The sequence below is a fragment of the Tiliqua scincoides genome, chromosome 1 (assembly GCF_035046505.1).
Source record: "Tiliqua scincoides isolate rTilSci1 chromosome 1, rTilSci1.hap2, whole genome shotgun sequence".
Taxonomy (NCBI): Eukaryota; Metazoa; Chordata; class Lepidosauria; order Squamata; family Scincidae; genus Tiliqua; species Tiliqua scincoides.
The window spans coordinates 13,233,975-13,261,709 of NC_089821.1; the positions used below are offsets into that span (position 1 = coordinate 13,233,975).

Below are 27,735 nucleotides of genomic sequence, written 5' to 3' on the forward strand. Positions count from 1 at the left end.
GTGGACACTGAACACACGAGGCGGTGTGTTGTGCCACGACCAGCCCCTCCCCTCAGCGGGGCTCCCCCCAGGAAAGCGCGGGGCGGGGCGGGGCGGGACGGGCGGCCTGCCAAGAGCCGCGCTCCACGCGGGCGCCGCCGCAGCCGCCGCGCCCCTCCTTCCCGCGCGCCCTTGGACGGCCCTCGCCCGCCTCAAGCGCGGATTGGCGGAGGGGGCGGGCGCGGCCTGCGGACTCCGAGCCCGAGATGGCGGCCGCGGCGCTCGCGCGGGCAGCGGCCCGGCGCCGCCTCAGCGCCCGTCTCCTGCCGCTGCGCCGAGGCTGCGCCGGGGCCTCGCTGGACGACACGGTGAACGGGCTGAGCGAGGAGCAGCAGCAGGTACGGGGGTGCCTGAAGCGCCAGGCTCGGCTCTGTGCCGCCCCTTGCGGAGGGGCGAGAGTGCCTCGGAGCATGTGCAGAGTGCCCTCAGCCTGGGCTTGTAAAGGCTTCAGAGCCCAGAGCCTATGCGTGTCTACTCATAAGTAAGCCCCATTATAATGAATGGGGCTTACTACCAGGAAAGTGTGGCTAGCTCTGCGGCCTTACAGCCCAGTCCTATGCATGTCTAATCAGAAGCAACCCTTATTATAGTCAGTGGGGCTTCCTTCCAGGTAAGTGTGAACAGGACTGCAGCTTGAGGCTCTGGTCCTGAGCTACCCCCCCCCCGTCCCCTGCGGCTCTTCCTAGGACAGGGGCGGCCACTCTTTCACCTGTAGGGCTCCTGAACCTTCATTGTGTAAAGCAGGGAATTTCAGCAGGTGCAGCTTCTCACCCCACAGAGGCCAAGCTGCCCCTGCTGAAATTCCCTCCTCTGCACCAGTGTTTCTCAACCACTGGTGTAGTTACCACCAGTGGCACTTGAGATGGTGTCTGGGGGTATTTGCAGGACACTTGCCACTCAGCAGCAAGTCCAGGACACGTTGGGCCTGTGACCATAAATAAAGAATGATGATGATGATGATGAGCAAGTCCAGGAATGCAGCACAACAAACAGCAACAGGAAGCTCCAATGCTTTTCTGCACTCGAGTAAGCCCTCCTGCCCACCCTGAGCATCTGACTGGTGTTTGCAGCATCTCATTTGGCCTCCCACCCCAGAAGTAACTGGTGATGATGTCACCCTCAGTTGCTTCTCTTGGTGCTTCAAGTAGGTGGACCATGTGAAGTGGTACGGCAGAGGACAAATATTGAGAAATACTGCTGTACACAATTGTTAAAAGGTCCATGAGCCCTGAAGGTGAAACTTTGGCCACCCCATCCAGGAATGTCAGCCGATAGCATTGCCCTTTTGCTGTGATGCCTTGCCCCTTATATTTCCACAGCTGTTGACAGAGTTGGATGTCCTTTATTTCAGAACCAGGAAGTAGGGTGCCTATTCTCTGAAACCATTTGCTGTGGTGGTGTGTTGTATTTGTTGGAAACACAGATTTCCAACCCTTGTACATCACTCTTAAATTTGAGACTAGCTGCTGTTTCATCATTCTTAATGTATAATTGCTGATGCTGATTAAAATCCCAACTGCATCCATAAATGCACTGAACATTGGGTAAAATTCCAACCCCTTCCCCCCCCTTTGGGAAAAGTGTTAAGAAATCCAACTCTGCCACTCTTTTAAACAACAGGCTCTAGCTTCATTTTATTAAAAATGCCTCTCTTTGGGTGAAGGTTACATGCGACTCTGTGTCATGTGCAGTTTTGTTCTAAATTAAGACGACTCCTTGTCCTGTACTGTCTTGAAAATTGTATTAATCAAGCCATCAGGTTTCAAAGTGGTTTGGATAGTTCCTTTTCCTGGAATTTTATGTTTCTTGGAAAAACAAAGTAGCAGGATATTTCTTGAGAACCCCTAGGATGAAAGGTGCTAACTAGGCTTGTAATTATTAAGAAATACTTTTTTCTGAGGCAAGGGAAGGTATCTCCACTGCCTTTTTTTTCTTTTAAAAGCAACAAAGGATTAATATACAGTCCTGCTGGAAAGGAAAGGAAGTGATCAGGTTTCTGGGAAGGTGTGCCCGCATCTTGAGCTGTGGTTGGTAGCTGTGAAGGTTTGTTAACACAGATTAAAACCCAAGTACTGTGATTACATAAGTATTGTGAGTGATTACATTTCTGTTAGGCTCCAGATGGCAACCCTGCTGTGCTAGTCTAAGGTGGATCCATAACTTGGAAAGGGTTTGTCACTTATGTTCAGGGATCTTGCCTTAATGACGGAGCATGTGTTTTGTATATGGAAGCTGCCAAAAAAATTTTTTTTCGGTGGTTAATTCACTTATTTATAATAATAAAAGAAAAAGTACAGGAAAAACACAATAAAAGAAGAGAAAAAAGAGAAAAGAAAAAAACAGACATTAAAGATGCATTTTTAAAAGATGCAAAAAATACATCTAATAATGTAGCATGGGTGAAGTCAGATGTTCTAATTACTTACAGCTTTATATCTTAATGCTCTAAATTTCCACACCAAAAATCCCCTTTTATTTTCTCATTTTAAGTATTCCATTTGAAATTTTTATTTCAGATTAATGTTCTCAAGTCCTTTCAATCTAATCTTCAAAACCACAACTCATTAACTCATTATTCTCTCTCATGCAGAGAGTCAATAATTGGTTTCTAGTTCTTCATAAAATTTTCTGTTGATTTCTCTTTAAGTAAGGCTGTCAGTTTATCTGTTTCTGCAGAGTTCATAACTTTCATCCACCAGTTGTCAATCAACGGAATATCAGTAGTTTTCCAATATTGCACATTAAGTATTTCAGCACTTATATATAAAAATAAAATTTTGAATCTTTTTTCCATGTGTTCATCTGTCATGTCCAGCAAAAAGACTTCAGGTTTCATTTGCACATTTGTTCTTAAAATCAACTGTATCTGTGCATATATCTGTTTCCAATACTTTTTTGCTTTAGCACATGTCCACCACATATGATAAAAAGATCCCTCCTGTTTTTTTACATTTCCAGCACTTTTTGACATACTTTTGTACATCTTCGCTAACTTACTTGAGGTCATATACCATCTATAAATCATCTTATATATATTTTCCTTAGTGTTAACAACATTATTTTGGAGATTAGTGTTGGATCATATAACTTGAGCTTCTGGAGAATCACAACCAGATACACTAACAACCCAATCCTCTTTAGGTCTACTCAGAAGCAAGTCCCTTTGTGTTCAGTGGGGCCTGCTCCCAGGAAAGTGTGCATAGGGTTGTAGCGTAAAGTGGACTAGGCAGAAAACATAGTATGACCCAGCTTTCTTATATACAAATTTTAAGTACTATATACAATGTGTGTAGCCCTGATGTACTTGAGCCTTTATCATACAGACTTTGAATTGAGATATTTGGCTATTTTTAATGTCACTCTGTTTTGTCCTTGCATTCTAGCGCTATTATCTTTAAATGTGTTTTTTCTTGTATAATGTGTAAAAATTGTATAAAGTGATGTGCAGTGCAATCCTAACTATGAGTTAGGCTGGCACAAGTCCCTTGTACCAGCCTAGGAGGGTTGCAGATGTGCCGTGAAGCACGTTTGTGCCTCCTCTAGAGCAAACCACGCCAGTGCATGGAGGTGCACTGGCATATGGAGGCTGCATCCAGCCTCTGTGGCAGTTTGTGGGGCGAGCCTTGCGTTAGTTGAGTTCAGCCAAAGCGAGGCTCTGGGGTGGGCGGGGAGGAGGTGGGAAAGAGGCAGGAGGGAGGTGTTCCAGGGTGAGGGGATGGCAGTCCCAGGGGTGGGCAGGTGGGGAGCAGGAGTCTGGGCTGGGATGCAGCTGTTACACTGGATCCCAGCCCCGCCCCCCCCCCCGTTCCCAAGCAGTGCAGAGTGGCTTCATGCCGCTGTACTCTCCTCAGACATGTGCCACCTCAGGAGGTGGCGCAAGTCCAAGGAGACCTATAGGGGTTGCAGTGGCTTACCTGGGGGTAAGGGGAAGAGTTTCCCCTTACCTTCGGAGGAGCCACTGTAGAGCCCTATCTCGTGCTGGGTACAGCACAAGATAGGAATGCACCCTTAGAGTACAACTATAACATATATCCCAATCCAACTGGGAACATTGTCAAGGTGAAGCAAGCTTCCTCTTGTGAATTCTCTTACTGCAATGAACACCTTATAGACTGATTAGATGCTGAAGTGTGTCTGCATTACAGTGCATTCCCAGAGGTGAATCTTCCAACATGGTCCTCTGTGACTTGCACTGCAGATGGGAATGATATCTGTGTTGGCCGTTTTGGGCTATGTGTTGAGTTCATCTGCCTCTGGATTCAGTGCATAATTTCTTATTGGTTTGGAATGTCTGGGAAAAAGCCATTTGTTCAAAATCTCTGAAAAGTTAAATTGCTTGCTTTGTTCCTCTTTTCCCTGTTCACTTTTGGCATATTGCATTTTGTTTGCATTTATTGTACGTGTTTGCAGTTGCCAGTGTTGTCCCTAACTAGTTTTATGGGCAGTACACAGAGATTCCATTTAATGATCTATACTGGTTTCAGAGCATCTTAGAATAATTTTGCTAGAAAAATAGTTTGATAACCTACCAAGGAAGTTTATTGTGGTTTATAATATGTATTTTTAACTGCGCCCCTAACAGCTTAGGCAGACCATGGTAAAATTCTGCCAGGAACATCTGGCTCCAAAGGCTCAAGAAATTGATCAACAGAATGAATTCAAGGGCATGAGGGTAAGTACATAATTTCAGTATCCATTATTTGGCTATGAATTACTATATCTAGTAGTTTTCCAAAATCTCTTTGCTGAGACGTGGAGGGTTGAATATACATCGTTAATGCAAATACAGGTGTGCCCCCATATCTGCAGGGGTTCCATTCCAGAACCCCCGAGGTTATGTGAAACTGTGGATATGAGTGAATGCTCTCCCTCCAGAAGTGAGGAGAGCAGAGCACAGAATATCAATTTTCATTATTTGCAGCACTTTTCTCCCTGTCATGTGAAGGGACATGAAACTGTTTTGTTGACATGTAATGTAATTTGGGCTCTCCTGCAACTAGTATTTACATAAGAACATAAGAACATAAGAACAGCCCCACTGGATCAGGCCATAGGCCCATCTAGTCCAGCTTCCTGTATCTCACAGCGGCCCACCAAATGCCCCAGGGAGCACACCAGATAACAAGAGACCTCATCCTGGTGTTCTCCCCTACATCTGGCATTCTGACTTAACCCATTCCTAAAATCAGGAGGTTGCGCATACACATCATGGCTTGTACCCCATAATGGATTTTTCCTCCAGAAACTCGTCCAATCCCCTTTTAAAGGCGTCTAGGCTAGACGCCAGCACCACATCCTGTGGCAAGGAGTTCCACAGACCGACCACGCGCTGAGTAAAGAAATATTTTCTTTTGTCTGTCCTAACCCGCCCAACACTCAATTTTAGTGGATGTCCCCTGGTTCTGGTATTATGTGAGAGTGTAAAGAGCATCTCCCTATCCACTCTGTCCATCCCCTGCATAATTTGGGGCACATCTTTTAGAACTTCGTACACTTGCTGTATTTCACAGGCAATTACTTTAAAATGTTTGTGGTAGGCTTTTATGAAACTGTAAAAGTTTTGTTTGCTATAAGAATGTACAAAATTAGAATGGTAGCTAGTTCTGTACAGAAAGTAAAGGTGATTATTAATGAAAGTCACTCTGATTTCATGGAGGTGCAATCTCACGGCTTTCTCATTACTTACCTACTCGGGTACCATCAGATCACTCTTTTCATAGCTGGAAAGAGCACCACAGAGTTATCCTTCTTTTTTCTTTTTGATTTAGGACCTATGCAGGCAGTTGAAATAGCCACCTCTGGCAAGGGTGGACAATTCAGTTGAATACACCCACATACCACTATACACATTCCACGCTTTTGTGTGTGTCTCTTCCTTCTGCCCCAAAGGGAATAAGGTGATTGAGAGTTGGAGATGTGCAGGAGAAAGGAACTCTTCCCAGCCCCACTGATTCCAATTGATATGTCTGGAAGATTGTCTGGAAGATTGTCTGGGGCATGTCTGGAAGATGGAGAGACCAGAAGCTCAAATGATTAGTAGTAGGATTAAAATTGAGCTTTGCATTTTTCTGTATTCACTATTTCTAAGCTTATCTCCTGATTGGAAGTGGCTGACTCCTAGTCCTGTTAACCACAACTGTTCCAAATTAGAATTCCTTGACACTTTGTCAGTAGTGAGATGACATCTGTCACATTTTTCAATGTGAAAATTTTTCAGAAGGTGAAGCATCTCTGAGAAGGAGAAGGTGGATTGGTGGCCCATGTCAGTTCCAAGAGACAGAGAGCACTGCTATTTAATTATTTTTTCCCATATCAAGATGGTGACTCATAGGGGAGAGGTAGAATGAAACTATGCATCGTGAGGGGTAGAAGTATTGCTGCACTAAAGAAGGAAACCGCACCGGTGGTTTTACTAGATTCAGTTTGGTGCAAGTTGTGTTGAATCTCAGATTACTTGAATGTGGTCTCCCATGTAAACTTGCTTTATCTTCTGAGGGCCCCCCCCCACTTGCTGGCACCTATATCTTAAGTAGGTAAATGCGCAGAATCCTCATTCATGGCCACATACAACTTTATGTTCAGAGAGAGAAAGAATGGAGTATCTTGGGCTTCTTCCTAAAACTAATGTTAGAGCCCAATCCTGTGCTCAGTGGCACGGCTCCATTCCGCCGAGCACTGTTGCAAACGTGCCGTAAGGCACATTTGTGAGGCTCACTGCCGGGCTCCCACCCGTGCTAGACCAGCACCGGCCAGTGCTGGGCTAGCGCGGGGCAGTCGCCCAGCTTCCACGGTTTGGCAGTCTCCTGGACCGCCAAGCCGCGGCATGGTAGGTGGTGGTGGGGGCGGGGAGGAGGGAGGCCGGTGGGGGTGGAGAGAGGACAGGGAGGAGGCAGGGAGGCGTGCTGGGGGGAGGGAGGGAGATGGGTCTGCGGAGCTCTGCTCCCCAGGATCCTAAGCACTTGGGTAGAGCTGCATGCCCTACACGAGTGCCTTTACTTGGTCGGCAGTAAAGTGAGTAGCCCCATTGCGGGGTTGCTTACCGTACTCAGGGGAAGGGGACGAAAGTCCCCTTCTCCCGAGGCACCTTGCGCGGTAGCCTGGGAGGTGCAGGATCCGGCGGCAGCCCTTCTTGGTGCTGCCGAGCCTGGGCGCCCTGGGCAGCTCAGGCTTGGGCTGCCCGCCAGCAGAGACGGGAGGAAATGCTATAGCCCAAAGCTCCAATATGTTATATACCTTTTTATGTTTTCTATGTTTAGCATATCAGTTTGGGTGGCTACAAGTTTAAACCTCTGCTGGAGAAGCTCCTCTTCTGTGTCTGCTGCAGGATCGTCTGCCTACAGCAGTGGCTCTCAAACTGGGGCATTGCGTCGCCCCAACCAATGAGCCCTAGCCTCCATACCTGTAAGGGGGGAGGGGGGAGGCAGCAACACGATTGCCAGAATTGTGTTGCTGTCGGGGCTCAGGCACTTGCTTCCACTTACCTGGGCCTGGAGCTGGCTCCCGGGGTTGCAGGGAGTCCTGCACCAGCCTTTGCAGGGCCCCCCAAAGTGCACAGACACTCAAAATAACGATTGCAACCCACTTCTGGTTTTCGGTCACAAAACCACTGGGCTACACTGTAGCAACCACGGCCAGGTTGACTGTCTTCAAGAGAAGTCACCTTTATAAGGAAATGATTTATCTCAGAATGTTTCCAGAGCAAAGGTACTGTGCTGTACTGCTGTTTCCTACAAAGGGCCTACAGCGTAATGCTCCCCTGCCTCTGTCTTATGTGCCTGTCCTGGGGACTCATCCCCTATTTTACAACCAACTAGCTCTTTCTCTGTGCTTCCTGTGCATTGGTTGCCACTAGAGTTCTAAACCAATTCCCTGTCCTGGCCCTTTAAAGCTGTCCAGGTTGGCTTCAGTGTACAATTAGCTATATGTATTGTCTTTCCAGGTGGAGAATGAATGCTGAATTGGTGAAGAGAACAGTTCAGTTTGCCATTCATGTGCTTGCCAGAATAGCAGGTGCTGCATCCACAGGCAGGACAGGGAATAGCAGTTGCTGCATCCAGTATGTTGCCAGTATGTTGCCAATTGCACCTCTGCTAGGAAGCAACTTCCTTGTGCAGTGCTGTGTACATCTGGCAAGTGGAGGCATTTTCTAGCTAAATTGCAAGTATAGGAAGGGTGAATACATGAGGCTGCCATATCGTCAATTGAACCATCTAGAACAGTTTTGTCCACTTGGACTGGTAGCAGCTTTGCACAATCTCAGGCAGAGATCTTTCCCAGCCCTTCTGCTTCCCGAAATCCCCTTTTCTGGATGTACCACGGATTTAATCTGGGATCATAGAGTTGCAGAACAGAGGATGTGAGAGGAAGAAACACAAGCTTTGTAGGAAAGTACAGTACAGTTCCAGTACCTTAGTTCTGGAAACATTCTGAGATAAATCACTTCCTTGTAAAGGTGACTTCTCTTGAAGGCAGACAACATGCCCGTGCCAGCTTTGAAAGAGTGATTGTCTGCAAGAGGCTGTCTAGTTAAACCTCTAGAAACATAAACCAGATATGAAAAAGGGTCCACAGAAGTTACTAGCCAACATTTGAGCATGGATTAGTCTTTTGTAGCTTTAAAGGGGAACAGCAATCCAGCTTCTTGAAACGTTTCTGCCTGATCATAATTCTTGCCTGCCAAAGGTTGCCGCTGATCTAAGGGAATAAAAAATTCTCCATTCTTCGCCTTGTCTCCTCAAAATTGTTTGCTTGCTAATAACTCTGCTCTTTGTAGGAGTTCTGGAAGAAGCTGGGGGAACTAGGAGTTCTAGGAATAACTGCTCCTGGTGAGTATCTCTCCAGCAATGTTTTCCAAGCGGAACTTTCCACAACCTATTGTCACATGACTATCGTATCTTTGTGCCTGCAGCAAAGCAGTCAAAATAAAATGGGGCAGTTGTGCCAGTTATGCAGTAGTTAGTAGTTTGTTTTTTTGGTGGCTAGTTAATCTAAGTGTTTCTTGAAACTCTCACAGGTCTAGGATCAGTAAATCTTTTTCTGTGTCCATATAAATCATTACTTTGTTACAACCCCAGCTGAAATCTTCATGCATGTTTTTATCCTTGATTTAATTCAAATTCCCTTTCTTGGGCCTTTTAATTGTGCCCCATCTTTTTTTTCAGCATTTTCATTAGTGGTCTTCCTGTTTCATGTTTCTACTTTAGATCCCAGTCTTTAGACTTGAACATATGTGAGTGCCCTTCACTTTTCCCACTGTGTCAGGGAATTTGCTATGCTTCCTTTCCCCCTTATCCTTTCCCCCTTACTCCCTCTTCAAATTTGGAAGCTCCTGTTTTCTGAAGCTGTTTTTGATTAGATTTCATTGTGTCACTTGTTCCTGCTAGAAGATTCTGGAAGGAGTGGAAAGCAAACCTGACTAGCTCAGGTTAAAAATCAAAACAGTCAAAGTATGGCTGCGTTAATTAGACTTTGTTCTGAAGTACATTCCACTGGAACTGCCTGATGAGAATTTTTGGTTCCCTTTTCCTAAATCTGAGAGATTCCACCCTTTTTGTTTGTGGTAATGGATAAGTTTGCAACATGTATGTTTGCAACTGTTACTGAAACGTTAGTGAGAAGGATTTACAAACCTGATCTTGGGGGGAAAAATGTATAAAAGCCATTTCATATATAATAACTTTTCTAAATAGATATTGCCTCTGTGTAGAAAATAGTCACCTGACAAGACTGTGCACATGTTTTTTGCCCGTTATTGCAGGAACACATAGCAGGAATCCCCAGTTGATCATGAGTTCCTGAAGTGTGTACATGTGCGTGTGTTTGTCATTCATGACAGTTTTGTACATGGAAGTTTGTCATGTGTCACGGCCGTAATGGTCTGAGATGTTCAGTAATGTGTAAATAGAGTTTATTTATAGTCCTGTAAATCTGAGTGCTTTATTTTTTACCTCCACAGTTGAATATGGTGGATCTGGAATGGGATATCTGGACCATGTGCTGGTGATGGAAGAAATTTCTCGGGCTTCAGCCGCTGTTGGGTTGAGCTATGGTGCCCACTCAAATCTTTGCATCAATCAGCTAGTGAGGAATGGCAATGAAGCACAGAAAGAGAAATACCTGCCCAAGGTACATAGAACTGTGGAGTCCAATATATCAAGGGAGCAAGAAGTATGAAGGGTAATAGCTTTCATTACAGTACACTTTTTAGAACAATGAAAAAGTTCAGAAGTTGGGTGTGCATTATATTATAGCCAGTTTGAGCTGAATGTTGTGTTTATACATATAAAAAACTCAACTGCCTTTAAAATTCTGAACTCAAGATCTTTTAAATGTTCCTGCCTCATCTGAAATAATACTGCCACATCAACCCTGGAGGTAAGGCAGCAGTTGATTTGAAATATACATTCGGACATTGAATTTATTTATTTATTGCTTTTTTTATACTACTCTTCCTCCAAGGAGTTCAGGATGGTGTCCATGGTTTCTCCCCCCCCCCCCTTTGCCATTACAACAAACCTATGAGGAAGGTGGGGCTGAGAGAGAGTGACTGGCCCAAGGTCACCCAGGAAGTTTCTGGCTGAGCAGGGATTTGAACTTGGATCTTCCAGCTCTAAGACCAACTCCCTAACTACTACACCATCCTGGCTCTCATGAATGGCAAAGTAAACCATAGCATCTGCTTCCCATCTCAAATCTGGGAGATGTGAGTTGGGAAGTATGTAGTTCCTTGTGTAAATAAGTAAGAATTGAGTTCATTTATTTTCTTTTCTGCTCTTCTGTCCTGAAAATGATGGCATCTGCATTTACGTCTGTCTCATGGCCAGTTCATTCATGCATGATCATCACTCAGGGAATGAGCCCTCATAGAGCAAGCACCATATTTCATATTGTCTTGCATAGCTTCAGTCACATTGCTTGTCAGTTGAGTTGTTGCACCTCACATACAATCCTCTACATTTCACCAGCAGCAAAAGCAAATATTGTATGGGTTGTTAAACTACCAACTGCACTTGTCAAAACACTATGTAGTCGTAAAATTGCAACAAAGGACATTAGGACCCACTACAAGGGTCTGAGGTATGTGCCACAGAAGAATATTTACGAGCTTGCTTCACAGTTTCTTGTTTGCCATTATGGGTTGCTGGTGGTTTGTTTGGAAGAGGTGAGAGAGCACTTGATAAACAAAGGATTTTAAAAAATGGGCTCCAAAAAGCACTGGCAACTTCCTCTGTTATGCTAGTCCTTTAAGAATTAAAATGCAACACTACCTCAGTAATGTTGTGGTATTCAAATATATTTTTGGTTTCCTTTTTCCATGCCAAGATCTTCCAAGTATGAAATTGACAAGCCGCTTGTGATCTAGTCCAGTCAATTTTATCACCTGGCTGAATTGTTTGAGGGAAACCGCTGTAGTAAGGAATAGACGTTTACCCTGCAGTTACACCCCCCATCTCATCCTATTGCATTTCTGCAGTTATCAAACCATAAATACTGGATCAGAGCAAGTCTGCGGGCAAGCCCATCAGAATTGATTGCTTAGAGCAGGGTCTCCAAACCCCAGCCCAGGGGCCAGATGCGGCCCGCGAAGCGCCTCTATCCGGCCTGTAGCCAGCCTCTGATCCCCTGAGAGCCTCTGGCCCAGTTGACCAAACACAACCATAGTTGTGCTTGTGGGGTGGGGAAATGGGGGTCCATTTAAGTGTGTGTGCTTTATTTCTTGGGCTGTGTTGGTGCTTGGAGAAATCCTGGACATTTGAGCCCATTCATTCATTTCAGTCATTCATCTAAGTTCCATCTCTAATGTATTTATTTAAATTATATATTTAATTTTTTTTTCCAGCCCTCAACACCATACCAGATATTCAATGCGGCCCTTCGGCCAAAAAGTTTAGAGACTCCAACTTAGAGCCCTAACTGCTTACTGCCTGTAGCGTAGCTTGTGGGAAATTGCTTTCTCCTACCTCTTTTATGGGAAAAGAAAATGGCTGATCTGAATAGGCTTTTAAGAGGATTAGAGGAACTCTGATAATCCCCACTGCGAACTCCAAAGGCAGTTGGAGCTACAGTCTCCTACTCTTTGGCCTCACCTTCATCTCTGCATACATTGACAGCTGTGCCCATCTAATTGACATTGTAAATACAGGTGTGCACCACTTAATGATGGGATTACATTCTCAGATCCCTGTTATGTGATTAGGTCATTAAGTGAACATTCAGTCCAGTCTATTGCCTTTGTTGTGTAAGCAAGACAGTCTGCCAGACACTAGCTGGCTGCACAGGCTACTGGAGATAGATTGCCTTTTCTTTGCATTAAGAGCCTTTCTGTTGTGTAAACAGACACTCTGCTGCTGGCTATGGGAGACACGATTGCCTCATTAAGAGCATCTTTATTGTGTTTTGATCACCGTCATATATGCAGTTTGTTGTTAAGCAAATGGTTGTTAAATGGCACACACCTATAATAAGAGCCCTTCTTCTGTTTGTTTCCATTCAGTGCTCTTGAAGTCATGTCACTTGGCTGATGTGGGGGTATAATTATGATCATATTGATTTTAAATTCATTTTTTCAAACTTTCATTCAGCTATACTGTACCAGAGTTGGTTTTTTTCTGGTTGATTTTCAAAAAACGCTGCTGCCTTTTGACTTCCCCTGTAATGTGATTGGACAAAAAACATTTTGTGAATGTTTGAATTTCTTAGATCATTAGTTCCCAAACTGATAGGTCGTAACCCACCAGCCTGGGAAGAACTGGCCAATGCCCTTTTAAGGGGTGGCAAGGGGGGAAGACAGCAACATCATCCCCAGCATTACACTGTTCCCAGGGCCAGGAGGGGGGTTTTCTACTTACTTGCAACTAGTGCTGCAGGTCTGGGAGGTTGGGGGGGGGGGGTACAGAGAACCGTCCAAAAGGCACCCTGTGCCTGCAAAACTGTTTTAAAAAAGAGAGAGAAAAATGGCACTTCCACTTTCTGTTGCAAAAATTGGAAGTGCCTTTTTCTTTCTTTTTTTACAGTTTTGCAGGAACCCTATGGAGGGTTCCCTGGACCCCCCCCCCAGGACTGCAGCATGGGTTGCAAGTAAGTAGAAAACCCCCCTTCCGTAGACGTAAGTAGAAGTGAGTAGAAAACCCCCCTGGCAGCAGCACAATCCTGGGGATCGTGCTGTTGCCTTTCCCCTCCTCCACAACAACTTACAGTGCTCCCAACTCCCTTGTAAGAGTTTGGGAAGCACTGCCTTAGATATTTCTCAGCTTTCCTGTGTGTGTATGTGAGATAACTTAGCCTCATTGCTATTTTTGCTTTGTGAAGCAGTCCCTTGTGATAATCTGCTATCCCTAATGAACTGTTTTGGCTCCAAATATTGTTTTACCTACTCACACAGTGGTTGAAACTTGTGTGGTTTGAATATTGTCTACCTGACATAGTTTTTGTGAGACGCTTTTATTCAACAGTTCACAAAGCATCGTCCACTGTAAAGTTACATTACCAAATGGTCAATTGTACTATTCTGTCTCCTAGGTAGTGATCATTTTTGAAATCTGTCATGTTCGTGTTTATACTGAACGATGCTAAAATGGGATACTGCTAAGAGGGAAAAAGCAGAAAGAGAAAAGGACAGGCAGAAATTGACAGGAAAAAATAGAGGCTAGAGTGTGGCATAAGAGGGCACAGAGGGAGGGTGACCATCTGCTTATTCCATTACAAGGGCATGGGAGTCTTGCAGATCTAGTTTATTGCCTAACGTTCTGGCATCTCATTCTGTTCTCCTCATTCATCCCACGTTCTGCAGATTTGTGTTCTAAATAAGCTGGCCACTTCCCCATTGTGCCTGAGCTGTCTATTTCTTCTGGTCACCTGTTCTTTTCAAGGGAACAACAGGGTAGGGAGATGAGAAATGGATATGGCTGCTGGCATGGTTCTCTTGGCACTATCTCTTAGCTGTATCATCAAACTGGTCTAAAGCCATTTTGCTTTACTGACTTGTTATATCCATCATAGAACGACTATGACTTGACTTTGTACCATTTCTACAGTGGTATCAGTACCCTGTCTGGAGAATTCTGGTAGCGATAACATTCTCATGGTCCTCCTCTGTAGCATGAAAGACTTCCAGGTTTATCATGATCTAATTTCTTTTTCCTTCCATGTTTCTTGCCACTTTCCTCTTCCCAGCTGATTAATGGAAAGCACATTGGGGCTCTAGCCATGAGTGAAGCCAATTCTGGTTCGGATGTTGTCTCCATGAGGCTGAGGGCAGACAGAAAAGGTAAAAGCTGTGGGGCACGTAGTTGGAAAATTGCTTGAGGAGAACTACAGCAGCCCTGGGTTCAGATATGGCAAACACAAGTAATGAAGTCTGTTTGGACATGTCCTAAACAGAAGAGCTGAACATTTCAATGGAAGGGATAACCCACGAGCAAGGCATATGTGAGCAGAAGAGGCTGACTGACTGGCACAGACCTGGAGGTTTTAGTTGTTGCTATTTCTGTTATGATTTTTTTAATTACTTAATTTTGTCTAAAGCTAAAGTTGCCAGAGAACATGGGGACTCATCATCATTACATTGCAGCCCTGTAGAAGTGGGTGAACAATTTCACTTTCATAAAATCTCAGACAAAGTACAACTCCTGAAAACGGGGGGGGGGGGCTTGGCAGGTGTCTGCCCCTTTCCCTGCCAGGCCTCTCACCAGCCTTCAAACTCTCTCAAACAGTATCCTTTATTTACCCAGCAGCAATGGGGGAATCCTTCACCTCACAGTTATTCTGGTTTGTAGCATGCCAGAATTAAAATATGTGGCATGCCTGAGGATATTTTTTCCTCTGCCTGATCAGGAAGAAAGAAAGGTAAAGGGGCAACTGAGTTGTAGTTTTTGCTACAGCTGTTGCAAGGGGAGAAGCCCTAGTCAAAAATGCAACACTCAACCTGGGCACCATCTTTGCGATTGGTAGCAAAAGAGGTACAAATAGTAGAAAAGGAAAAAAAAACTCAAATGCGTGCAGCATACTTTCCTTTATGTCCCACATACCAGAGCTGGGGGACAGGAATGGCACTCCCCTCAGTTCTGCTGCAGTAATTAAAAGGTGTGCTTTACAGGGTGGTAAGCTGGTGGGGAGGGACTGGGCTTCTCTGGGCTCTAGCACAGAAGTAAACTTCTGTGGGGCTTGGGGGGGGGGGGAGAATCTAAAACTTCCAAAATTAATTTATAGGCCCTGAGCCTGGAGAACTTGGCCAGCTCTGTGCCTCTATAGGTCTGTGCTCCTGACAAAACAAGTAGGATCTATTTGGCATGCACACACATCCTCCCCCACACACACTTTCCATTTCTGTGTCATAGCATGCTCACACTGGTTTGCAGTGCAGTAGTGAGGCTCTGTTGCTGCAGTTTCGAAACCACAGTGTGTCTTCACTTATTCTCTATCAGATTTCCTATGGTTACCTAGGGCAGTATTTCTCAAATGGCAGGGCACCTTGCCCCTGTTGGAAGTGGGTGAATGAAGGAGAATGAGACGCTTGTGTGCATGGTGGCGATTGCAAACAAATTTGCATGTATTTTTTTAAAGCTTTTTTTTATAAGCTTGTTTTTTGAAATGGTATGTTTTGACCTTGCTGGAATTGCTGAAAGGGAGCTGTGGAGATCTGAATCTTGACTGAACCTGTCACCTCAAACTACAGATTAAGGATCATGAGTGGTGAGGAGAGAAAAGGGAATGTAGGATTGAGGGGGATAAACGATGTGTTTGGGAGGGGATGTAAGATCCAGTTTCAAGACAAAAGATCTAAATGGAAAGCAGCATACCTGTGTTACAATTTGAGAAATGCGGATCAGGCAGTTAGCAAAACTGTAGTCTTAAGGTAGTGATTCCCAAACTGTGAGCTGTGGCTTTTGGGGAGCCACAGAATTCAGCCAGACAGCTGCATAATCCTCACAAAAACATGTTGCCCTATACCAGCGATTTCCAACCTTTTTCATCTTGTGGTACACTGACAAGGCACTAAAATTGTCAAGGCACACCATCAGGCTTTTGACCATTGACAAGGCACACCATGCTGCCAGTGTGGGGCTCACATCCCCATTGGCTCTACTAATAAATGACCTTTCCCCAAATTCCTGTGGCACACCTCTGGACTACTCGTGGCACACTAGTTGAAAATGGCTGCCCTATGCAAAATGTTTGATTGTAGCCATAATGGGGAGCCATGACCAGTGTCCCAGTCAGTCAAGGCAGCCGCTAGTCGAAAAAGTTTGGGAACCACTGTCTTAAAGTATGAGTGAGAATGAGTCCATCTGCCAGCATGACTTGGACAATTCTAATCCTGTGTCAAGAGTGCTAGCTGGATGTTGAAAAGGCCAGCTACAAAACTGAGCTGTATTAGTGTGTGTATTTTTAGTTATAGAAGTGAGCAGATATAGTCCTATGGATGTTTTATTACTTTATATCCTGGGCCTAAAAATGGAGGAAATAAAGTACATAGTACTTGAGAAGGACATCTCCGTATTCTTTGGGAAGTCTCATAAGATTATCTGGGGAAGAGTATTTCCTGGCTGTTTGTGTCTGTCTGAGAATTAACCAGTTTGATCATTTTCTCCCCAGGGGATTATTTTGTCTTGAATGGGAATAAATTTTGGATTACAAATGGACCAGATGCTGATGTCCTGATTGTTTATGCTAAAACTGATCCAAGTGCTGTTCCAGCTTCTCATGGTATAACAGCATTCATTGTGGAGAAGGTAGGGTGTGTTGCTGTGTAAAATCTACATTCTGTATTCTTACTTCATATGAATGTTTTAATCCTGTGAGTTGCCATGTAATATACCATCTAGAAAACTGCCTTGCTGGATCAGTCCAGGGCCATCTCATCCAACATGTGGAGCCTAGCATTAGCTACCTCTGCAAGCTCATAAGCAAGGCATGAAGGTAATGATGATCCCATTTGTAACCAGCAACTGGTATTCAGAAGGTTGATGCCTCTGTGTGCAAAGATTCCACTAACCTACAGCTGATAGCCATGATAGACCTTCTCTTCATGAAGACCCAAACAATTTCAGTTTACTTTGTCTTGCCCTTGGAAAGCATTCACACCACTTTTTTGCATGTTTGCATTATCCCATACCTAAATTATGGGTATTCTGCACACTGACAAGTGAGATGTTTTTGGTGGGAATTTGGTGGTTCAAGGCTAAGACTGTTTTTTACTTGTATCTACTGCACTAATACAAGAATTGTATATACGTATTTGGATGTGGATTTCACTCTCCCAGTTCATGTGCTAGTAGTTCTGTATTGTAACACGTCTACTTCCTTTACTCAGATGCTCACATGCCTACACAGGCTCACTCCCACTCAAGTGACAACTGTATGATTAACTATCAGTCCTTGCTCTTTACAAAATTAATAATTTGCAGAACTTAACTGTTGGGGTCTGTTCTGGCTTCTAATGAAATGAAATTTTCAAGGTATATTTCTCTTCATCTTTCAGGGTTTTCCTGGTTTCAGTACTGCCCAAAAGCTTGATAAATTGGGAATGAGAGGTTCAAATACATGTGAACTGATCTTTGAGGACTGCAAGATCCCTGGTGAGTGATGGCTAAGTGACAGTCTTCCCCCTCCCTGCTCCTGGGACAAAGGTCAGTGAAGCCACCCCCTACCTTTGAAGCACGACGGAGCTTCACACAACCGTAGGACTGACTGGAGGTTTGAGGTCAGAGTTTCCTTCTCTTAGATGAGCTGCCTTCCTAGGCTGACGAGTCCCATCTACCCGGTATTGCAAGGGAGAGCAATACTTCCATTTGCCTCCTCCCTGCTCGCCCTCTGCAAACCCTCCCCCTCTGCAAACTTCCCTTTGCCTCCTCCTTGCTCAGCTTCTGCAATCCCTCCCTCTCCCCCTCCCCCTCTGCAAACTTCCCTTTGCCTCCTCCCTGCTCAGCCTCTGCAAAGTCCAAAGTCCAGATGAGTCCAAAGACTCATCCAAAGTCCAGCTGAAATGTCTGCGTGACTTCCTCTTTGCCGACGATGCAGCTGTCACTACCCACTCTGCCAAAGATCTCCAGCAGCTCATGGATCGTTTTAGCAAGGCCTGCCAAGATTTTGGACTGACAATCAGCCTGAAGAAAACACAGGTCATGGTTCAGGATGTGGACTCACCTCCCTGCATTACAATCTCTGAGCATGAACTGGAGGTTGTCCTTGACTTTGTGTACCTTGGTTCAACGATCTCCGACACTCTTTCTCTCGATACCGAGCTAAACAAACGCATCGGTAAAGCAGCTACCACGTTTTCCAGACTCACAAAGAGAGTCTTGTCCAACAAGAAGCTGACGGAACATACCAAGATCCAGGTCTACAGAGCTTGCGTCCTGAGTACACTTCTGTACTGCAGCGAGTCATGTACTCTTCGCTCACAACAGGAGAGGAAACTGAACGCTTTCCACATGCGCTGCCTCCGATGCATTCTCGGCATCACCTGGCAGGACAAAGTTCCTAACAACACAGTCCTGGAACGTGCTGGAATCCCTAGCATGTATTCACTGCTGAAACAGACGCCTGCGTTGGCTCGGTCATGTTGTGAGAATGGATGATGGCCGGATCTCAAAGGATCTCCTCTATGGAGAACTCGTGCAAGGAAAGCGTCCTACAGGTAGACCACAGCTGCGATACAAGGACATCTGCAAGAGGGATCTGAAGGCCTTAGGGATGGACCTCAACAAGTGGGAAACCCTGGCCTCTGAGCGGCCCGCTTGGAGGCAGGCTGTGCAGCATGGCCTTTCCCAGTTTGAAGAGACACTTGGCCAACAGTCTGAGGCTAAGAGGCAAAGAAGGAAGGCCCATAGCCATGGAGACAGACCAGGGACAGACTGCACTTGCTCCCGGTGTGGAAGGGATTGTCACTCCCGGATTGGCCTTTTCAGCCACACTAGACGCTGTGCCAGAACCACCTTTCAGAGCACGATACCATAGTCTTTCGAGACTGAAGGTTGCCAAGGACTGACTGGGGAAGCATTCTGACGCTTTCCTGCGTTCTTAAACTGAAGTTCCGGAAAACTGAAAGTGCAGTTTCTGACTGTGTTGGGAGCCTCACTGAGTCTTTCCGCACAGTCCTAGAGTAGTGCAGGCTCAGCAACCAAGGCATTTGCCCCATTCAACCAGTGCTGGGTCCACTGTTGGGGTGGGTGTGTGTGTGTGTGAGAGAGAGAGAGAGAGAAATAAAAATAGCAGATTTGGGCATTTCTTCACTAAGTGATATATGATAATGTATGTCTGTGTATGTCTGATGTAGAATAATAATGTATGTAATTAAGACTGTGACTTCAGTCTTAATTGCTTACAATTCTTCAGATTTAATCATAAATAGATAAGGATGTAACTTATTTTCTGCGACCACTAGTTAGAAGAATATTGCCCAGTACTTAGTATCAATTCCTATGTCTGAGGAAGAAAAATAATGGAGGAGATCCAGTTATCTCATTTTTTCTGAACAGAAAGGATTTTTTTTTCTAATTTGCGAAGTCTCATGTTGCACTACTATTGGTGAAGAGCTCTGGGACCTACTGGTTGTGTCTGGTTTTTTATCCCTAAATGCAACACTTTTTTCTGTAGCAGACTTACAATCTAAGGCTAAAAGTGCCTGTGGAAGGGCTGCTAGACTCTTATTTTCTTCAGTATGTATTTTGATCCTTCCAAATGCGAGTTCTCATGGCAACAGGCTCCCCATCCCTCTGCTCAGTGGAACAGATCAGCAACACGACCAAAAGCCTGTGTTCTTGTTTGAGCCATTATTGCTCCCCTGATCTCCCAGGTTGGACAATCAGCCACTTCAAATTGCCTGTGCCTGCAAAAATCTTTTACTTAGATCAAAGTGTACTTTTGTGTTACAACCCTGTCAGCTGTATTAGTGCATGGCTTTGTGTCTGCAGTGTTCCACTGAGGGTAGCATAAGTTCCTTTGATCGCAGGAGCTGCTGTGGAGTCACATTCTTGGGTCATGTAGCAATGACCAGAAGCAGACTTTAAAAGCTCATCTTGTATTTTGCCTGAGGTGCAATTGTTCAGAGATGCTCTCCAGGTACATTCAGCGAATTCAAATGTCAGTTCTACCACTCTCATTTTGCATTTCACAAGATAGTACTTCGTGCAATCTCTCCTTTTTGGCAGCGTTACCCACATTGTTTGTAAGAGGGTTTGCCAACTGGTGTTTTGTTTTTGTTTTTAAATTTAAGCTTCTGGTTGTTGTTTTTTTTGTTTTTTTGTTTTTTGTTTTGGTGAGCCCAATATCTCCTTCCTCAGTCCCTACAGGGAGAAAAAAGGATATACTTACAAATTCAGCGAACAAAGCAAATGTGTATTTCAGAATAATGCCATCTGTCGCAGCCTGAGTTATATCCCTTGATTCTGCAATTGCAGAGCAGAAATAGATACCAAGTATAAAGATTCTGCTCCACTGTCACCCTTGCTGCAGCCCTTACAGCCACAGAAATTGATTTGAAAATGTTTGGCCAATAACTGTTAAAAACCTGAAAAATGTACAAATGTGTTTAATGTGTAGAGTTTATTCAGAACACAATATCTTCAGTTTTTAAATTACTGACAATATACAGCTCTGTATATATCAATGTATTAATTACAGCCATTTATATCACTGCCAATTTATTCCCTATTTGATTTTGTCCCACGTGTAGTGATGTTGAATCTAGTAGAGTCATAAACATACTTTGTTTTCTTGAGAAAGGTCCGTACAGATATGGGATCACATTATTAATTTCTCCTTGATGTTTGCCTGAAAACTGAAGTGGTGGCTTATGTATATATGGGCAGAATACAAGTATGTTAACAAATTTTCCTTTATTTTGCACAGCTGAGAATGTCTTGGGACATTTGAGTAAAGGAGTCTATGTGTTAATGAGTGGCTTGGATCTGGAGAGACTGGTGCTGTCTGGTGGACCACTTGGGTAATTATGTACTCAGTTGTTTACTCTAGTAAAACGCTTTGTCATGTTTCACCTGTTCTGTTTATTTCTGGCAGTATTTATTTTGTTTTGGAGATTTTACACTTCCTTTTGACCTGAGGCCAGAGTTAACCTGTACAATACAATGATGAAAAACATAAAATCGTAATCTTTTTTACCTTCTGCTGTTCCTCCTCCCAATGCAGTTGGTGCCCCATGGCTGCTATGAGGGGCACAGTCCAAGCTTTTTGATGCCGCAAGAGCAACAACTGGTGGAAGCAGCAATCATGGTTTTTTACTTGCTATCATCTCTTCTCCTCCTCCTTCTCACAAGGCAAAAATTCTTTATCACATGCCCTTTCCAAGAGGACATTTTTATAATTGAAAAGGGGAATTTAGCTGTCTGTTTCAATGGGTCTCTTCATCTCCCTTATTCCCACTTGAAAGCTTTTAACACTTTTAAAATTATTTACAAGAGACATAGCAAAAGGGCCCGCTTAACATAGCTAAATGCAAACTGACAAATCTGAAGCATACTTCAGAAAAAACTAAAGTGAACAATTCCAGAAAATGAGGTTGTTGGAAATGCAAATACATTTGGGGGATCTATTTACAGAAATGTTTGTGTATTAAATAAGTATACAAACTCTGTTCTGTTTACAGTGGGTTGCAATTTCTTCTGCTTCAGTCACTCTTTTATTTTCAAAGAGCATAGCCAAAAAATGCTTATGTTTGCTCTGAGCCCAAAATGTTCTTGCATATTTGAAAAGACTGCAGCAAAAGGAAATAAGGATTAAGGTGTGCATTTGATTTGGAAAGGTTCACTCTCCAAACCAGCTCCTGTTTGTAGGGAGCCTTAGATGAAACAACATCCTTCTGAAGGACTTTCAACCTGAAGCCCCATTATTCACTTTTTCTCTCTTTTTCTTTGGTCCTTAACTGCCATGAGCCTTTTCTTCCATATGACTTCCAAGCAGTTAGGCCAGGGGAAGGTCAGAGAGGGGCAGCTCTGAGCTGTCAGTCACACACACAGCACCTGAATGAAAGCTGCTCATTGGTGCTTCCTTTCCTTCCTCCTCCACTCAATGTGGCTCTTCCAACAGAACTTCGAACATGAGAAAACATATAGTTTGGGGCTGTTTTCTCTGCCCTGGGTCAGTTATCTATTGGAGCAGCTGTTACTATGAGCTTTTGATGCATTCTTTAAAACAACATTTTTCCCCTATTTCATTGTTCTTAAATTATCTTGTGTATTTGGATGTTATTAATTTTTTTCTCTGTTAATGTGTTCTCAGAACCCAATAAGAGTTCCTTGGGAATACCTATATCTATATTTCTGAATTTTTTCAGCAAACGTTCTGGGGTCAGTTCTGCAGTTCTGGTGACTTTGATGCAAACTGGGCACAAAGCAAAATAATTGTAAACTCAAACCTCTAAAATCAGTGGTTCCCAAACTGTTCCAGAAGTGACCAGCAATGCTGTCATCACCAGTTACTTCCAGGTTCATGGGCCTGAAACATTTGCACAAACAGCATTAAGAGGGCTAAGGCAGCAGGATGTGCTATTTGCACATTGGATGCATAGTTTGTGAACTACTGCTCTAAAACTATGTTTATGGATTACTCCAAAGCCCTGTCACCTATATTTCTGTATCTTAGTTGAGATCTAATCTAGGGATATCTTTACTTATGGATACATTACTTCTGAGGTTCATGCCAACTGGCCACAAAAACATGTGGCAAGACCAGCAGAAATGATCAAATTTCAATTGTCCCTAAACAAAAACCTCAACTGCTATTAAGATGAGATTTTGCTGACTTTTTCCACTTATGGGGAGATTTACATCTCTGTAATTTTTATCTAATTCTGAAAATTAGTTTAAAAAAAATTCAGTCAATGGTTCCCTGTCCCCAAAGGGCTCACAACCTCTATTTTTTTTAAGAGACACCAGCAACAGCCACTTGAAAAAACAAAATGCTGGGTTGCTCTCCCCAGCTAAATATAAGAGGACAGCATTTTAAAAGGTGCCTCTTTGCTCAATTAACAGGGGTAGTACCCGGAAGTAATTATTGCATCACCTCAGCACTCATTCACTGGCATTTGTTGAGTGCCTTGTTTATCCCTATCCTACCACCCTTGGAAAGCAGACTGCTTTTTTAATGTTTCTAGCTGCTATTTCTGCTCTGTCTTTATTGATTGCATTTGTACATGGATTTTTTCTTTTTGTTGAATCTTTGAAAGCCATCTTGAGAATTTTTTTTTGTAAGGCCAGTTATAAATCTTTCAATAAATATCAGTGAATGTCTATTTCCCTGGCAGGCTCATGCAAGCTGTCCTTGATCATGCTCTTCCATATTTACATGTGAGAGAAGCCTTTGGGCAGAAAATTGGCCATTTCCAGGTAAGTCAGTGAACTTCTAGACTGTGCTTTAGCAGCTTGATCTAAACTTGTTACTTTTTCACCATGTAATACTTCATATAAGCCATTGTGGATTAACCCATCTTCACAAGATAGAGATTTCAATCAAAGTTGCTGATCTCCTCCACAGAACTTTAGCTACCGTTGGCTCATACTGCACCAATTACTCTTCCCATTTGCACTGTAGTGCAGACAGTAGAAGGAAAGGTGTTGGATGGTAATGTCGTCTTTAGCAATCTATGAGAGCTAGGATATCTTTCTCCCTTTCCTGTTGGTATAATTCAGGGATGCAGCTTCCAGGGGACAAAGGGTGAAAGTATATGCCTGCCACTTTATGGCCCATCAGTTAACTAAGCTTCAGGAATCCATGCACATGTGTGCATGCACATTATATGCAGAAATGGAGTAGTTTTATACATTATACGCAGAAATTATCTGTCTGTGACAGATCAGGAGAGAGATCTTGGGGTGGTGGTGGACAGGTCGATGAAAGTGTCGACTCAATGTGCGGCGGCAGTAAAGAAGGCCAATTCTGTGCTTGGGATCATTAGAAAAGGTATTGAGAACAAAACGGCTAATATTATAATGCTGTTGTACAAATTGATGTTCTCTGTTGCTCTCTGTTGCACCTGGAGTATTGTGTCCAGTTCTGGTCGCCGCATCTCAAAAAAGACATAGTGGTAATGGAAAAGGTGCAGAAGAGAGTGACTAAGATGATTACTGGGCTGGGGCACCTTCCTTATGAGGAAAGGCTACAGCGTTTGGGCCTCTTCAGCCTAGAAAAGAGGCGCCTGAGGGGGGACATGATTGAGACATACAAAATTATGCAGGGGATGGATAGAGAGATGCTCTTTACACTCTCACATAACACCAGAACCAGGGAACATCCACTAAAATTGAGTGTTGGGAGAGTTAGAACAGACAAAAGAAAATATTTCTTTGCTCAGCATGTGGTTGGTCTGTGGAACTCCTTGCCACAGGATGTGGTGATGGCATCTGGCCTGGACACCTTTAAAAGGAGATTAGACAAGTTTCTGGAGGAAAAAATCCATTGCAGGTTAAAGCCATGATGCGTATGTGCAACCTCCTGATTTTAGAAATGGGCTATGTCAGAATGCCAGATGCAAGGGAGGGCACCAGGATGAGGTCTCTTGTTATCAGGTGTGCTCCCTGGGGCATTTGGTGGGCCGCTGTGAGATACAGGAAGCTGGACTAGATGGGCCTATGGCCTGATCCAGTGGCGCTGTTCTTATGTTCTTAAATGGAGTTCTTCTCCTGCACCTTGCACCAGAAAGCAGCCCTGTGCCAGAAATAACACCTTCTGAATGTGGATGCCTGGTGGGAGTCATCAACTTTGACTCCCCCTCCCAAACAGATTCTGGTGTGATAAATACACAAAACCACCATTGGTGGTCCTCCCCTTTAGATCTCTCTCTCTCTCTCTCCATCAAAGAAGTGATGTTTTCACTACATCAAACAAGTCCTGGCTCCTGCAAAGAACTTTTTTCCATTTTGTGCAGCATCTGTCCTATCTCCCTTATGGACTCTTCCCCATAGTTTCCATTCATACATTCACTGTTTTCTTTATACTGCTTTGTTTAGCTCATGCAAGGAAAGATGGCTGACATGTACACACGACTGATGGCATGTCGACAGTATGTGTACAATGTAGCAAAGGCCTGCGATCGAGGACACTTCAATTCAAAGGTGAGCTCGTGGGTTGTTTTCTGGCATTGGGCATCCTCTCTTAAAAAACAAAAAGCCTTTATTTCCCAGTCTGCATTTTGCTTAGGCATTAAAACATAGGTTCTTAACCTGTGGGACATGCACCCCTAGGAAGTGTGTGAAGGGGGTTGAGGGGGTGCATGTGGTGCTCCCAGAATTAAGGAAAAAAATGCTTTTGTACACACTTTTTTGACCAGAAGAGGATAATTTTTAAAATTTTTTAGTTTGGCCCTTACTATTAATGGAACAATAATATATATTTTCTTATTTATCACAATATACATTGTACTATACAATGTATACATGTTGTTACTATGCTTTTATCTGTTTTTAAATTTGTTTTAACCTTGTTGTAAGCCGCCTTGAGTCCCTCTGGGGAGAAAGGCGGGGTAGAAATAACGTTAATAATAATAATAATAATAATAATAATAATAATAATAATAATAATAATAATAATAATAATAATAATAATACTTGGCTTTCTTGCTGATTTTTCTCATGAGTTTTGTAATGCCTTCAAATAATAAGAGGCAAACATTTTCTTCTGTTCAAAATGTAACATTTTTTGAAGTTTTATTCTTTGCTATATGTATTCAGTGCACTTTCAGGAAAATAGTAATAATTAAAAACAAATTTTTGAGGGGTATGTATGAGCAAATCAGAATTCTTCTGGAGGCACATGAGACCCAAAAGTTAAAGAACGTTTGTGTTAAAGGGTAAGAATCAATGGCACAGGAAACCAGGTAGTGGCAGAAAATATATAACTGCTTGGATGGCCTATATTCTCTTTGAGAAGAACAGTAGTGCCTGGTTCATGTGGAAGTGGGTTAACTTTTATTTATAAATGAAGCATATACATTGTAAAATACATACCATGGTTGTCATTTTTGAATCCTATACAATTGAATAGGACAGCCAGTTAGAGACTGCATTCTTGTGCCCTAAATTAAATTCTATGTGCCTCATCTGGACATAGTGCAATGCCATGAAGGTTCTAGTTTCTGTTGTGATTGGAGTATGGGATAATTTTACATACTCTTGTAGAACTTACCAGGGTGCTCTTGTCTCATGAGAACAGCTAAATGCCTTTTCCTGACCATTATATGAATTTGAAAGGTGGAGTAGCAGGACACGAGATTAGCTTCAACAGCCCTACCAATTATTTTTGGAAAAGTCAGCCTGGCTAGAGCAGCTGTGCACCTTGACTTGAAGTCTTGCTGTCAATGCAAATGATTTTGTCTCATCCATCAGGATTGTGCAGGAGTGATTCTGTACTCTGCAGAATGTGCTACTCAAGTTGCTTTGGATGGAATCCAGTGCCTGGGTAAGACTTACTCTTTAGTGAAACTAAACTGATTTAGGAAACAGGTGTTGTAAAGCCACCCTGGGAGCCCCAGAATTGGGAGGGGGAAGGCAGAGTATAAGCCTTTTAAAGATATAAAGTCTCCCTTTTTGTTCTGTGTTTTTCCCTGACTTAAGCAAGCATTTTAGGCCCAATCCAGAGCCCTGCATGCCGGCTCACTGCTGGTGCATACTGTCACAAATGTGCCACAAGGCATGTTTGCAAGCAGTACTGTAGGCCCAGCACTGGAGCTAGTCCAACAGGAGCTTGCACTGAGTCAGCTCCAGTGCTGGGCCTTTGTTCCGCCACCCAGTGGTTGCCTGAACTGTCTGGCAGCAGAGGTGAGTGGGAGTGTGAATGGAGTGTGAGTCTCCAGAGCTGCCGTAGAATCAAGTAGCCCCATTGCAGGGCTGCTTCCCTTACCTGGGGGAAGGGATCGAAAGTTCCCTCCTTGACTTTCCAGTTGTGCTCAGGATGCTGTGGTAGCCATTTTGGCACTGTGGCAGCCCCATGCTCTGAGCGGCTCAGTATTGGGCTGCCTGTTGGGTGTTTTCATTTCAACCAAATTCTGGTTCTTCATTTCAGAAAATTCCCTCTACATGCCCATACAGTTAGTCTGCATCCAGGTTAGTAGTTCTCAAGTATTCTGCTTATGTTGCAGGTGGAAATGGTTACATCAATGACTACCCCATGGGTCGCTTTCTGCGTGATGCCAAACTGTATGAAATAGGGGCAGGAACCAGTGAAGTGCGAAGAATAGTCATTGGCCGATCATTTAACTCTGCCTTTCAGTAACACTGCTGTCAAAGGTCCTCCACCCTTCAAACCAAGAGGCCTTTTGTTTCCAAGACTGTAAGGCGCACAAGTTTTCTTTTGCTCCAGATATGAAGACTACCACCTTCATTTGGCTCTTAACCTTTCTGTTCTCCATACAAATGCTGCTAGATTTGTCTAAGGCTATATGATTTTGTTACAGTGGCATAGAGTGGGCAGTTCACATGGAACATCTGCCATCATGCCTCATTCTAGAGAGCATGAAACTATTTAACAGATCTGATCTGTTTCAAGAATCATTGAAGTTGATTTTCCCGTCTAATGTGCTGCTTTGGGGGGATGGAATTAGCCACAGCCATCGATTGTATTATATCTCCAGAAGGCTCACTGATTTCGCAGGGGTCCTTGTTTGCTGTTGGACCTTATGGGATCCTAGCTACACAAACAATATTAAAGCTCCTGTCACTAAAACATGATTAAAATGCAAGACATGTA

General features: G+C 43.7%; 1 protein-coding gene across 2 annotated transcripts; it reads left to right on the top strand.

The window, feature by feature from the left end:
- Window positions 1–218: 218 nt before the first annotated feature.
- IVD (isovaleryl-CoA dehydrogenase) lies at window positions 219–27,735 on the top strand. 2 transcript variants are annotated; one of them, XM_066630774.1, is made up of 13 exons: window positions 219–377; window positions 4,622–4,711; window positions 8,813–8,864; window positions 9,995–10,164; window positions 14,212–14,305; window positions 15,247–15,288; window positions 16,633–16,769; window positions 17,519–17,615; window positions 20,890–20,983; window positions 23,300–23,381; window positions 25,002–25,106; window positions 26,376–26,448; window positions 27,128–27,735. In XM_066630774.1, exons 1-13 carry the CDS (start codon window positions 246–248, stop codon window positions 27,259–27,261), a joined length of 1,302 nt encoding a protein of 433 aa, XP_066486871.1. In that variant the 5' UTR covers window positions 219–245; the 3' UTR covers window positions 27,262–27,735. The 2 variants fall into 2 exon arrangements, with proteins under 2 accessions (XP_066486871.1, XP_066486876.1); XM_066630779.1 differs by lacking the exon at window positions 15,247–15,288.

What these genes read in the sequence shown, in the direction of transcription:
- IVD (XM_066630774.1), top strand. Translation starts at nt 246, where the DNA reads ATGGCGGCCGCGGCGCTCGCGCGGGCAGCGGCCCGGCGCCGCCTCAGC. An exon ending in CCAGCTCTGTGCCTCTATAG is followed by an intron (nt 15,289 to 16,632) that starts GTCTGTGCTCCT and finishes TTTTCTCCCCAG; the next exon opens with GGGATTATTTTGTCTTGAAT. An exon ending in GGATGGAATCCAGTGCCTGG is followed by an intron (nt 26,449 to 27,127) that starts GTAAGACTTACT and finishes CTTATGTTGCAG; the next exon opens with GTGGAAATGGTTACATCAAT.